The sequence below is a fragment of the Plecotus auritus genome, assembly GCF_963455305.1.
Source record: "Plecotus auritus genome assembly, chromosome: 4".
NCBI lineage: Eukaryota > Metazoa > Chordata > Mammalia > Chiroptera > Vespertilionidae > Plecotus > Plecotus auritus.
In genome coordinates, this window is record NC_137775.1 from 100,417,102 (window position 1) to 100,430,879 (window position 13,778).

The 13,778-nt window shown below is 49.1% G+C and overlaps 1 protein-coding gene across 1 annotated transcript; it reads right to left on the reverse strand.

The window, feature by feature from the left end:
• Positions 1 to 2,628: 2,628 nt before the first annotated feature.
• On the reverse strand, positions 2,629 to 12,348 carry LOC308247111 (HLA class II histocompatibility antigen, DP beta 1 chain-like). The gene is made up of 6 exons (XM_080665647.1): positions 12,148 to 12,348; positions 5,580 to 5,843; positions 4,371 to 4,652; positions 3,781 to 3,891; positions 3,374 to 3,397; positions 2,629 to 3,000 (listed from the first exon to the last, which is right to left on the reverse strand). The coding sequence occupies exons 1-6, from the start codon at positions 12,245 to 12,247 to the stop codon at positions 2,987 to 2,989; spliced, it is 795 nt and encodes a 264-aa protein (XP_080521773.1). The 5' UTR covers positions 12,248 to 12,348; the 3' UTR covers positions 2,629 to 2,986.
• Between the last annotated feature and the right edge of the window lie 1,430 nt (positions 12,349 to 13,778).

Consider the following 13,778-nt stretch of genomic DNA (forward strand, 5'->3'; position numbering starts at 1 on the left):
AAAATATATAGAAACAAACAAATAAAAACTAAAAACTAAGAAACATGTTTCGGAGATATTAGGGTTTGGAAAAAGATGGGAGGCGGTGCCATGTTTAATTGGAGTCAGACAGCAAAGCTGCAGAGGCAGACGGCTTGGCTGAGGAGACCTGGGGCCGACGGTGGCTCTGGCAGTGGCACACACAGCGGCTGGCAGGAGATCTCTCTGTATTCCCAGTAAGGGCTTCTCCTTCATTTAGCTTCCAGTGGTGCTCTCCTTCTAACTGGGCTGCTTAATCTGAGCATCAGTTTTCTCATTTGTAGAATATAAGGGACTAGTTCCCGCTTAATGACACCTTTGCCCTGGAAAGACAAGGGCGGAACTGCCACGCTGCCCTGGTTACCGTGACACGCTGGCACCCGGGCCAGAGCGCCCCTTACCTCCTGATCTCAGAGCTGTCAGCACCCCATGCTTTTTGAGTTTTTGTTACAAACAGCTGTTTGTAATCTGTTTTGTTACAGATTTTTGTTACAAAAATCTGATTCAGAACAGTTTAAGTTCCAAAGGGAATTTATTATGAAATATTGGGGTACTTAGGATTTGAAGGAAGGGTTGACTCTATTGGGAAAAGCAAAGACAGTTCTGGGACCTCATGACTTCTTCATAGACTTTTCCCGGAGCAGGGCCACGACCACCACCCGGCTGATCTCTGTCTCTGGGCGCCAAGGCTCAGATTCCTTGAGGCCCAATTAGCTGTTGGGTCAGCTGTCTCCCTGAGAACCCATGAACCCACTTTCCATGGTTGGGGGCCCAGTGAAATATATGTATATATCCAGTATATATGAAGCATGGGGGAGGGGTAGAGAAGTGTTGGGGGCATAAGGTGGAATTACTGAGATACACCAAGAGATGTCTGCGTCTTTCCCCTCTCTATGCATTTGACCAGCATGCTCCAGCCAGCCTCTTCATGACCACACTTGCACTCCCCCACCCACTTCCTCCCCAGGGGGCACCCCAAAGTCATGTCCAGCATTGTAGCCACGATGTCATGGGCTCTCTGTCTTTGAAGTCAGCACCTCTACTAGTTTATCATTTGCTGCTTTGCTCTTCAGTACGTGAATGTCCATGACCCTCATGTCCAGGGATGCATTCTGACTTCCGTGGGCCCTAGGCATTTTTGTCCTTTCTGGACACTTCCCTAAAAAAACTCAAAAGTATGTTTTATGACTGTGTTGGTATACAGATAATATTATAAATTAAGATATTTTCTTCAACCTAAAAGTTTATTTTGTATTTTAAAAGAAATGTAAACATTTTCATGAACCCCCAAAATATTGTGGGTCCTATGCATGGTGTCTACTATGCCTAATAGATAAGTGGACCCTGATTGTGTCTTTGTGGAAGGTTTTGTACTTTATTAATAAAAACCCCTTTTCCTGTTTACTGGGTTTGTCTTGATCAGCGATTTTCAACTGGTGTGCCACAAGAATTTTTAAAACATGCAGCACCCGACTATACAGGGGCACTGACCTCTTTCCCCTTAGGTTGTCAAGTAAGAAAATGACAACAGCCAACACAATAGCCATCCAATGGGAATGAATCAAAATCATGTCGGTGGCATGGTGCTGCCACAGCCTCCACATTTGGCCACATCTGTTTTGATCCATGTCCTTGTGTATGCCTACCTGTTACTCCAACCCTTCCATTAAGAATGTTGGCGTATTCCCAAAGTGTTGACAAGTTCCCTTCTTGTTTGTTCCAAATCCAGATCCCACTGTTGGCCTCTAGGGGGAGATAGGACCTATTTAATACTCTCCCATTTTAAAGAACATTTTAGCCGTGGTTCCGTGGTTGAGCATCGACCTATGAACCAGGATGTCGCAGTTCGATGAAATGACAGAAGCAAATATGACTTCTGTCTTGGTCTTAAATATTAATTAAAATGGTTAACAAAAATCCTAATGAACTTATTCTAAACCAGGCCTATGTCTGAAAAACAGATATACACATATCTTTGACCTTTTGAAACTGGAGATGTACTTCCCACTGACTGACTCAGAAGGAGTTTAAGGTGATCTGATGAACACAGAGTTATGGGATGTCTGCTCCCATAAGCTGATGCAAACAACAATATAAAAAATAACTATAACATGTTATGCTCTTATGCCTGTTATTTATAATCCTGATCTTATGGTGATAGTTAAACTTGGAAAACATTCTCAGTCATTGACATGCTTTGTCCTGTATGAATTTTAGTAGCAGATGCAGGCTCAGCCCTGGCTGGTGTGGCTCAGTTCGTTGAGCGACCTCCCGTGCACCACAAGGTCGCCAGTTTGATTCCCTGTCAGGGCACGTGCCCAGGTTGCAGTTTCCATCCTTGGTTGGGGTGTATACGGGAGGCAACTGTTCAATGTATCGCTCTCACATCGACATTTCTCTCCCTCTCCCTTCCCCTCTCTCTAAAAACATCAATAAAAGTTATTTTTTAAAAAAAATTCAGGCTCAGCATCGGTTCCACCTGGGATCACTAGGAGTAATGGTTCCACGCCTCCCTGGTAAGAGTACAACATGAACGTGGGTACAACAATGAAATCAGTCTTCAGGAGGTCTGCTATCAGTTGTCCTCCTATTCAATAAGAAGAATTGATTACCACCAAGAAATTTATTTCTCCATGCCTGGGTAAAATGACAATGACATCCCAGGCTCTTCACTGGACGCAATGGTCACCAAGCCCTTGAGGCATAAACATGGCCACATGACCATGCCTTCCTGTCAAGAAGAAAGGAGGACCATGATGTTGGATTTAGGTGGTTTATGTTCCTCAGGAAAGGGCACTCGATAGATGGGAGAACTTGAGAAGGAGGCAGCACACTGAGTTAAAATGCAGGGACCCAGAAACTGGTGTCACGGGCACGATTCCTTCGTGATGTCCTTTTGAAGGGGGGAGGTTTCTGGGCAGCAGAAGTATCAGAAATCCTTGTCCCAAGGCTACAGTGATGCTTGAGATCAGCTCAGCAGCCCTGGGAAGAAGAAGAGGAATTAAAGACAACCAAGCTCAGGGCTACATTCCTTTCCCTCTGGAGTCCCAGGACAGAAAAAAATTCCAGGGAGAGGCTGAGTGTCGGTCTGGTGAGCAATGGAAGAGAGTTTCTGACGTTTCCTTTGGCACTGGGGCAAAGCTCATTGCTTCCAACCGCCCAAAGGTGAACATGGACCAAGAGCTGGGGGCAACTGGCTCAACCTGAGAAAGAGGGACAGCCTCTGAGAGTTTCTCCAGGCCAAGGGCACCTCCTAGGACACATCCTGAACACAGATGCTCATGAAATGCTCCCAAACTCGTTTGCAATGAAATGGATTGTACCCCAAGAAGGAGGAAAGGAGCAGAGATACCACCTGTTGGCTGAGGTCCTTGTCGTCCTGAAATGGAAGTGAAAGGAAGTTGAATTTAGTAATTGAGAAAGTAAAGAGCAACAACATCTTAGAAAGGTGTACAAACATTTGCATCCTATGCCCATGCCCACATCGCTGGGAATGAAAGCAGGACACAATCTGGAGACTTAAGCTGACCCCAGGCAAGGAGCACCCTGCAGGACAGGGCAACAGTTCAGTAGCCTCAGGCGTGCTGCTGGGCCAAGATCTCAATCAAGGCATCTTCCCACCCATACGGCTGGCTGCCGTCGCCTGACCGGAATCTGATTGTAGTGGCCTCATTTGCTCTGTCATTTGCTTTCCTGTCTCAACTTCATCACTGAGTGAGACAGTGGAAAGGCAATATCAACCACTTTCCAGAAGGTTCTTACCTTGCTGGCCTCTGAAATGGAGAGTGACGCTCACCACAAGGGCGATGAGCCCCAGCACAAAGCCCCCGACTCCAGTCAGCATCTTGCTCCGGGCAGAATCTGACTGAGCCTCTGGGAAGGACAGACCTGGGTCAGTCTCCCCACCACCTGCTGCAACGCCCCCAACACCTGGAGCCTGATCTGGTGCGCCGTGGAGGGGAGCGGGAGGACAGTTGGAGCTTGGAACCACTGTGGGGAAGGAGTAGATGTGGAAAGCACCCCAAAGTTCTGGGTCTCATGCTGGTGACGCCCACAGGAGGCAAATGCTGGTTTTGGTCAACCCGTGAAGACCAAGCATAAGAGACTGAAGGCAGACAGAAGGGAGAGGCCAGGTCCCAGGCTCAGGGCCAGTCGTGAAGGTGAGTGCTTTCCTGACAAGGACAGGTTCTTTAGGATCCCCCGGGCAGGGAGAAATGCAGCCAAATCCCTGCTGCTCCCAGCCTAGACTACAGTTAGGGGGTTGGTGAGGGCACATGGGGTGGTGTGACCCCGGTGGGTAGGGAGAGGATCCCAGAGCCTGGAGCCTAGAGGGTCGTCAGGGAGTAACTCACTCCACTCTACAGTGACAGCACTGTCCAGGCTGGGGTGCTCCACGTGGCAGGTGTAGACATCCCCCTGCTGGGGGGCCATTTCTAGCATCACCAGGATCTGAAAGGTCCAGTCCCCGTTATGGATCAGGTTTGTGGACATGACACCCGCTGTCTCCTCCTGTCCATTCAGGAACCAGCGGACTTGAACATGGCCTGGGTAGAAATCGGTCACGTGGCAGACAAGCAGGTTGGGGTGTTGCAGGGGTCCCTTCTTGGAGGGGGACACGTTCACTTTAGGCTGGACTGGGAGCGGGAAAAAGAATCTTGTTGTGACAACGCAGGCAGTTAACACAGTGCATTTAGCAGATTTCTTGCAAACTGACTTCTAGAGGTTAAAGGTAAATATTTCATCTGTTAAGCTATTTGGAGGCAGAATATGGAGAACAGTGCAGGGAAAACAATAAAAGTTGCAATGTTCCAAGGACGACCTTGTCATACATGATAAAGAAAGAGCAGAGAAGAGGAGAGGGTCAAATTTGGCACTTTCTCCAGAAACATAGGCCGTAGTAACTAATGTTGTGAACAGAAATGTTGAACCAGCTATGAAACTACCTAAATTTACATTTTCCATCTTGTTCAAAAGGATGCACACTTTTTCCAGTTAACAGCATTTCTTTGATCTATCAGTCTGATGTCCTCATTAAAAAGAGGTGAAGAGCCCTGACCGGTTTTGCTCAGTGGATAGAGCGTCGGCCTGCGGACTCAAGGGTCCCAGGTTCGATTCCAGTCAAGGGCATGTACCTTGGTTGTGGGCACATCCTCAGTGGGGGGTGTGCAGGAGGCAGCTGATCGATGTTTCTCTCTCATCAATGTTTCTGGCTCTTTCTCTCTTTCCCTTCCTCTCTGTAAAAAATCAATAAAATATTAAAAAAAAAAGAGGTGAATAATTGAAGTACCTTGGTTTGTTTTTCATTTAACCTCTACATCTCCTGGTCATCTCAACCAAGGAAAGTTTCCAGCAAGATCCACAAACCCATGTTCTCAGCTCTCTCATGTTGGATCAACAGGGAGCCTGCCCTTTCCCATGTGGTCTGGCCCCTACGCCCGGCTAAGCCCTTTGGGTTCTGGCCACCCCGCATGGGACGACTGGGGCTTGGAGATGGGAAGGAGAGCCCGCCCTTCTCTGCCTGAAGCCCACCCTGCCAGCCTTCCCCGCCCCGCCCCGCACACCTCTGCGCTCCAGGGTGAAGGCCCTGTCCAGCTCGTAGTTGTGTCTGCACACCGTGTCCACCGCGCCCCGCCGCAGCTCCAGGAACTCCCTCTGGATGTTCCAGTTCCTGGCGGTTGTGTGCCCGAGCTCAGTCACAGCCACAAACACGCCCACGGTGCTGTCAAACTGCACGAACACGTCTCTGTTGTAAATGTATCGCTCCAGGAAGCGGTGCGTCCCGTTGGACTCGTAGCAGTCGCTCCTCCTCTGGTACACGTGGACCTCTGAGAGCCAGAAGGACCAGGCGGGCTGAGCGGGCTGCCCACCCGGCTCGCCCTTTGCTGTTGAGGCTCAATCCCCAGTAGGGGGTGTGCAGAAGGCAGCTAATCAATGATTCTCTCTCATCATTGATGTTTCTATCTCCCTTTCTAAAAAAATAAAACAAATAAATAAATCCTACATAATCACAAAATTTACCAATGGTGATCTGAAACAGAATAGAGGCTCAGAGTTTATGAACATATGGGATTTAATACTCAACAAAGGGAGTCCCTCAGCAGATGGGGTTGAGGAAACTGGCTTAGCTATGAAGGGGAAAAATCTAGATCTGTACTTAACATAAAAACTTGGACCCCAGCCCTAACCAGTTTGGCTCAGTGGATAGAGCGTCGGCCTGCAGACTGAAGGGTCCCAGGTTCGATTCCAGTCAAGAGCATGTACCTCAGTTGCAGGCACATCCCCAGTATGGAGTGTGCAGGAGGCAGCTGAATCAATGTTTCTCTCTCATCGATGTTTCTAACTCTCTATCCCTCTCCATTCCTCTCTGTAAAAAAAAATAAAAATCAATAAAATATATTAAAAACAAACAAACAAAACAAAAAAACTTAGACCCCAGAAAAATTAAAAACCTAAACATAAATAGTAAACTCTACGGTAAATATAAGAAGGTACAGGAGAATACAGTTATGAACATGGGGGCGAAGAAGCATTTCTTTTTTTTTTTAATTTAAAAATCTTTATTGTTCAGATTATTACAATTGTTCCTCTTTTTTCCCCCCATAGCCCTCTCCACCCGGTTCCCACCCCATCTTCTGCCCTTACCTCCCCGCCACTGTCCTCATTCATAGGTGTACGACTTTTGTCCAGTCTCTTCCCGCACCCCCCACACCCTTTTGCTCCTGAGAATTGTCAGTCCACTCCCTTTCTATGCCCCTGATTCTATTATATTCACCAGTTTATTCTGTTCATCAGATTTTTTTATTCACTTGATTTTTAGATTCACTTGTTGATAGATATGTATTTGTTGTTCATAATTTTTATCTTTACCTTTTTCTTCTTCCTCTTCTTAAAGAATACCTTTCAGCATTTCATATAATACTGGTTTGGTGTTGATGAACTCCTTTAGCTTCTTCTTATCTGTGAAGCTCTTTATCTGACCTTCAATTCTGAATGATAGCTTTGCTGGGTAGAGTAATCTTGGTTGTAGGTTCTTGCTATTCATCACTTTGAATATTTCTTGCCACTCGCGTCTGGCGTGCATAATTTCTGTTGAGAAATCAGCTGACAATCGTATGGGTGCTCCATTGTAAGTAATTAACTGTTTTTCTCTTGCTGCTTTTAATATTCTCTCTTTGTCTTTTGCTCTTGGCATTTTAATTATGATGTGTCTTGGTGTGGTCCTCTTTGGATTCCTTTTGTTTGGAGTTCTGTGCACTTCCTGGACTTGTAAGTCTATTTCTTTCGCCAGGTGGGGGAAGTTTTCGGTCATTATTTCTCCAAATAGGTTTTCAGTATCTTGCTCTCTCTCTTCTTCTGGCACCCCCATAATTCGGATATTGGTACGCTTGAAGTTGTCCCAGAGTGTCCTTACACTATCTTCAAATTTTTTTATCCTTTTTTCTTTTTTCTTTTCTGGTTGAGTGTTTTTTGCTTCTTTGTATTTCAAATCTTTGACTTGATTCTTGTGGTCCTCTAGTCTGCTGTTAGGTCTCTGTATAATATTTTTTATTTCAGTCAGTGTATGTTTAATTTCTAGTTGGTCCTTTTTCATATCCTTGAGGGTCTTGCTAAATTTATAAGCCTTTTCTAGGACATTCTTGAAAAACCTTATAATCGTGGTTTTGAACTCTATATCCAGTCGTTTGCTTTCCTCCATTTCTTTCGTTTGTGATCTGTTTCTTTGTCTCCACATTTTCGCTGCTTCCCTGAGTTGGTAGAGTAGCTTTGTGTGCTAGGTGTCCTATAGGGCCCAGTGGCTCAGCCTCCCCAGTTATCTGAGGTGGACACTCTTGGTGCACCCTTTTGTGGACTGTGTGCACAGCCTTGTTGTAGTTAAGTCTTGATTGTTGTTGGGAGGAATTGACCTCCAGGCCAATTGGCTGTGAGGATCAGCTGTGTCTACACTGGGAGAACTTCTGTGCTGGAGACACCCTTATGAGACAAGACTTGCAAAATTGCAAAAGCCTCTGTGCTCAGCTTGGATGGGGTGGAGTCTCAGGGTGGAGCAGACAGCCTTAGCTTCCCATCAGCCCTGCCCTATGAGGCCCCTCGGTCTCAGTGTCCCTCGGTAATCGCTGCAAGCACTTCTGAGGGAAAGCCGCCTTCGAGTTTCGCCCGCTGCCAGACAGTCCAGTTTCTCCCCGAAAGAGTCTGGGTTCCCAGAGTCTTGCCCAGAACTGGAGTTCAGCACAGTTGGGAGCTTCCATCTCCCTCCCGCTTGAGAAAGCCAGCCACTCACTCAGCCGCCAGTCCTCTAGGTGCGCGCATCTCCCTACCTCAGCCTTTTGCAGCTCCTCTGAGTCTCAATGTGCTTTTCTCTTTCCTTCTAGTTGTAGAATTTCCACTCAGCCAGCTTTCCTGTGGTTCTGGATGGTGTCCGTTTTGTCTTTTAGTTGTAGTTTTGAAATTGTTGTGCGAGGCAGCAGTTTAGGTGTTTACCTATGCTGCCATATTGGTTTCTCGAAGAAGCATTTCTTAAGCAAATATAAGAATACTAGAGGCCCAGTGCATGAAATTCATGCACTTGGGGGGTGGTCCCTCAGCCCGGCCTGTGCCCTCTCACAGTCTGGGAGCCCTCGGGGGATGTCCGACTGTTGTGGAGGCAGGAGAAGTTCTCACCATGGCTGCTGCACTCGCCAGTGGTGAGCCCAGCTTCTGGCTGAGCGGTGCTCCCCCCTGTGGGAGCACACTGACCACCAGGGGGCAGCTCTTGCATTGAGCGTCTGCCCCCAGTGGTCAGTGCGTGTCATAGTGACTGGCCGTTCCACTGTTTGTTCGATTTGCGTATTAGCCTTTTATTATATAGGATAAGGGAAAAATATAATAAAATGGATTACATTAAAATTTTATACTTCTGTTAAGCAGAGGGTATCACTAATAAGTTAGTAGACAGGAAATAGAAACAGACTAACAGTATCTAAAATGGAGATAGTGTCATATCCAAAAATCATTGCCCAGACCAATGTCAAGAAGCTTTAACTCTACACTGAGTGGCCAGATTATTATGATCTCTGAACGCATAATAATCTGGCCACTCAGTGTATATCCTATATAATAAAAGGCTAATATGCAAATTGTCCCCTTGACCAGGAGTTCGACCAGCAGGCAGGCCGGCCAACAGCCCATGTCCCCTCCCCCTGGCCAGGCTGGCCGGACCCCACCCATGCACGAATTCATGCACCGGGCCTCTAATATATATATATATATATATATATATATATATATATACACATATATATATATACACACACACACACACACACACACACACACACACACACTGAGTGGCCAGATAATTATGCATTCAGAGATCATAATAATCTGGCCACTCAGTGTATGTTTTCTTCTAGGAGTTTTATGGTTTCAGATCTGACATTTAAGTCATTAGTCCATTATGAGTTGATTTTTGCATATGGTGAGAGGTAAGGGATCATTTCATGTTTTTCTGCGGGTGGATACAAAGACTGTCCTTTCCCCATTGTGTGTTCTTGGCACTCTTGTTGACATCAGCTGACTGTAGATGTGTAGATTATTTCTGGATTCTCCATTTCTTTCTATGGGTCTCTATGTCTGTTTTTATGCTGGTACCATACTGTTTTGGTTATTGTAGCTTTGTGATATATTTTGAAATAGGAAGTGTGATACCTCCATCTTTGCTCTTCTTGCTCATGACAATGGCCGGAGACAACTGATTATAAATGGCTGGCTGCCTGCAATTCAATTGGGGGATGTCTACTGAAGGAATCTTAGGGTGCAGCTTCTCTATATGACTTAAAATGTATCATAAGTGGAACTGCAGGTGGAATTTATCACAGAACTTCCCAGACCACAGAAGTGAGGGTGATGCTGCCCAGAGGCGGAAGGAAAGAATCAGAAGAGTATGTCAACCCAAGGCTCACCTTGTCAGGTCAGGGCTGAGCTCAGGGAGCCCAGGCTCCAGGTGGTGTTCCTCTGCCTGCTCTTCCCGCGGCGAGTGGCTATCAAGGAACCTTGAGGTTCCAGGAGCAGCAGGAGGAGGGTGTGAGGGGCCTGCCATGTCTCTGTCACTGCAGAGCTGGCCAGGGTTGATCTGGGTGATCTGGTCAGCGTCCCTGTCTTTCCTCAGTGTTCCCTTTGCCCCAACTTGAAGCTGGGGTCAGGAGCCGCCACACCAGCCTCAGGGACACCCACGACTTTTAGCCCACGGGGTTTCAGCTGCGCTCATTTCTCTCCAACCTCCTGAGCCTGTCTCCTTGCCCAGTGCCTGCCCTCAGCCCCTGAGTCCCTGGCCCATCCAGGGTGGGGTCTCTGTGGCATCTGTTGTCACCTGCCTCCCTGCTGTACTCCCCGCGTCTAACTCCGTTTCCTGTTCCACTAATAGGGCTCCCCATCTGGTTTCCAATCAGGGCACACATTTCTGTTGGTCCTGAATAGTGGTTTAAATTTGTTTCTTTTTAAAAGCAATTGACTTTTCCCTCCCTCATGAAATCTAATTTGCAAAGCAGAGAAATGTCACACAAGGGTCTCTCAAAACTGCTTTTTTGTGTGTATGTGAAAAATATTAGAGTTTGTGAAACTCTTGGAAACATCTGAACTTTCTAGAGTAAAGCCTGACAACTTCTGTAAAGCAACCCATCTTTTCAGAACAGACCGTATTAAGAATATGTGATGACTCCGGGTCTGAGGAAGGCAGCCCAGCTGTGTGTCCCGGACAAATAGAGCAACCTCTTGGGGTCCCCACCTGTTCACCTAAAAAGGAATGTTCTATCTATTTGCTTATCTGGAAGGACTACAACTAAAATGACATAAGAAGATGTAAAGGAAGGCTAGAGCGCAGTGTCTGTCGCTCACTGGAGCCGAGAGCCCTCCCCGCCTCAAGCTGAGTCGTCTGTTGAGGAAGAGAAACCTGGCTTGTTCAGAATGACTCAAAGGGCTGCCCTAGGGCCCAGCCTGAACGCTCACAGAGGAGCTTTATTAACGCGATGCTGGATGCTGACGTCTCTGTTTCACCTCCTCTTTCCTTGCTCTGGGGGAAGGTGCAGACACCCAGGGAGTCGGAGGAAGAAGGAAACGGAGGGCTCTGCCCACCCCACTGGAGCCCTGCGCCTGGACCCCACATTTCACCTGCAGCGAATTCCTCAGCATCGATTGGTGCGGAGAGCTCTGGACCCCGTCCCCTCCCCCAGCCGCCTCTCACAGGGTGAACACTCATCTCATGCCTCTTACTGACCGGAACCCCTTGGCCTCTCCACCTCCACCCCCACGTTGCTCACTGCTCACCCCATAGAAGCCCCGCCCCAACTGCAATGCACTCATCCCGGTCCACCGCTGTCCCCGCTCCCAGAGGCCTTCTGTGCCTCCTGCCCCGCCTCTCCTCTCACCACCTGCCCCACACTGTCCCATCTCCCAGCTGCTCCCATGGCCCCGCTCTCTGACCCACGGTCCTCCACTTCTCTCACCTGCAGGCACAGCCCCACAGCTGAGCTGCCCCGGAGTGTGAATGTCAGAAATCTCCTTCCTCCTGTCCGAGACGTGGGTGCAGCGGGATGGGGTTTGAGCAGATGGCTTTGGGAGTTTTAAATGCTATTAGTCCTAGAAGTTGGGAAAGACGCCGGAGGGAACCTGATTCTCAGAGAGAAGTGGGACTGGCTTTGTGGGTGGAGATGGAGAGGTTGGGGAGTTTTAACATAAACGACTCCATCCTTGTGTTCCCTGTTCTGCTTGCCTGGGCTTGGTGGGGAACTGGAACTAAAGGGGCCATTTCCTGCTTCCCACTTCCTCTCTGGCCGGGACTTGCCCGGTTCTGTGGAAGGGCCTCCGCCTGGAGCTCGGGTTGGCTGTGTGATCCTGGGATCCCTGTTCCGGTCTCCGATGTTGGAATGTCACCCTGACCCTCCGTGGGAGCCGTGCCCCCCCAAAGCTGTTCCTGGCCTCCAGGTGCATCGTGTCCAGCAGGCACACCTGCTCTCTTCTCCCTCTGGTGGGAAGTGTGGCCCCTAGATGATGCCAGGCCCTCACAGCCTCTCTGTGGGTTGGGCCCACCTGGGATGCCCCCCCCATGGGGTCACTCCCCTGAGCCAGGCCCCCCAAGAGCAGCAGCTATGCACTTACCTGGGGTGTCTCTGCCCTGAGCCCAAGGGGAGCTCAACATCACCAAGGGCATCATCAGAGCTGCCATGCAGGGGGCCCCAGCGGCCTGCGGGACCACCATCCTGGATCCCGGGGCGGGGGTGGGAGGAGGCCTGGCCGAGAGATTCGCAGAAGGAGCAGCGCACACTCTGTGGGCCTCCCTCCCCAATGTTAGAGTCCATGAGCCAGGACAGCCCCTGCCTCCTGGGTGTGGCCAGATCCCTAAAAGGGAACCAATGGGTAGGACTTGTCCTTCCAGGCAGAGGGCGGGGTAAAGCACATGACCCTTCAAGGGCCACTGAGGACAGTGAGGAAAGGGGTCCTCGTGTGAGGAACTGGGTGAGTCTCGGGCTTGTTTCTGTGCTTCCCTTGCTAGGGTGCCGACACCAGCATGCCAGTCCCGCTCCGGGGTGAGCGCCCCGCTCGCCCCCCCCCCCCCCCCCCCCGCATGATGAGTTCCGGGAGTGGGCAGGCCCTGCAGTTACAGGTCCGGGGGCTGGACTGTCCAGCAGAGCTCGGGTGCAGCCATGGGAGTGTGGTGTCCTCCCCGCGGAGGCCTGCCTGACCTCCCGGCACAGGGCAGAGGAGGGGCCTCTGACCCGGCACCGCTGCGGCACGCAGGTTCCTTCACGTTTGAAGTGGGGATGGTAGTGCTGCCTTCTCCGTGACTCTGTGCGGGTGAGAGAGCAGACATGTAAAATGCCTGAGAAACTTGAAGATCTGAGAGAGTTTGAATAGACCAATGACATTATAAGGACCATCCTTTTCTTGCAATTCAGTATATTTTGGGGGTAACGTTTTAATGCCAAATAATCCCCAACAAACCAATTTACATATAATTCTTAAAATGAGGTGAATACACCCCCCCTGCACACAAACTTCAGAGAGAAAATGACAAAAGAATCTAATTCCCCACCAGCTTATTAAGGACCTAAATAAAATGCTGACACTGAGTGAAAGCACAGCCGGTAATTGGAGTTAGGTTTGCTGCTGGGACCAGGATGTTCCAGTGAAGCGGTCAGACTCAGGGTCAGACTCAGGGCTGCGGAAAACCTCCCGGCTGGGAAGCCCTCCCTGCTGCTTCCCGCCTCCAGGCCGAAGCCGGGGCCAAGCTGTTGGACCCCCTGCGACTTGGTTCCTCTCACGTAGGATGGAGATTACCGCGGTGCCTATGTTGCTGGTTTATTGGGAGAACTAATTGGAATCCTCTCTAAAACAGAGCCTTGCACATGGGAAGGTATCAAGCAATGTTAATTATTACAATGCTGGGCTAGTTCAGACCACCACAAACTCTTTATTCAATACAACACATTATTTAATCCAATAGAAACTCTATTATCCTATCTAATAAAGAGGGAATATGCAAATTGATCATCACACTGTCACAAAAGATGGCGACGCCCACAGCCAATAAGGAGGGAATATGCTAACTGACTGCCCTGCCCTCAAAGATGGTGGTGCCCACAGCCACAAGATGGCAGCGCCCAGTCCCCTCAGCCCCCCAGCCGCCCAAGGCCGGCCCGAGGCGCAGGCAAGCCTCGGATGTCAGCTGCCCAGCTGCCCAGGGCTGGCCTGAGGCACAGGAAAGCCTCGGATGTCAGCTGCTCAGCCGC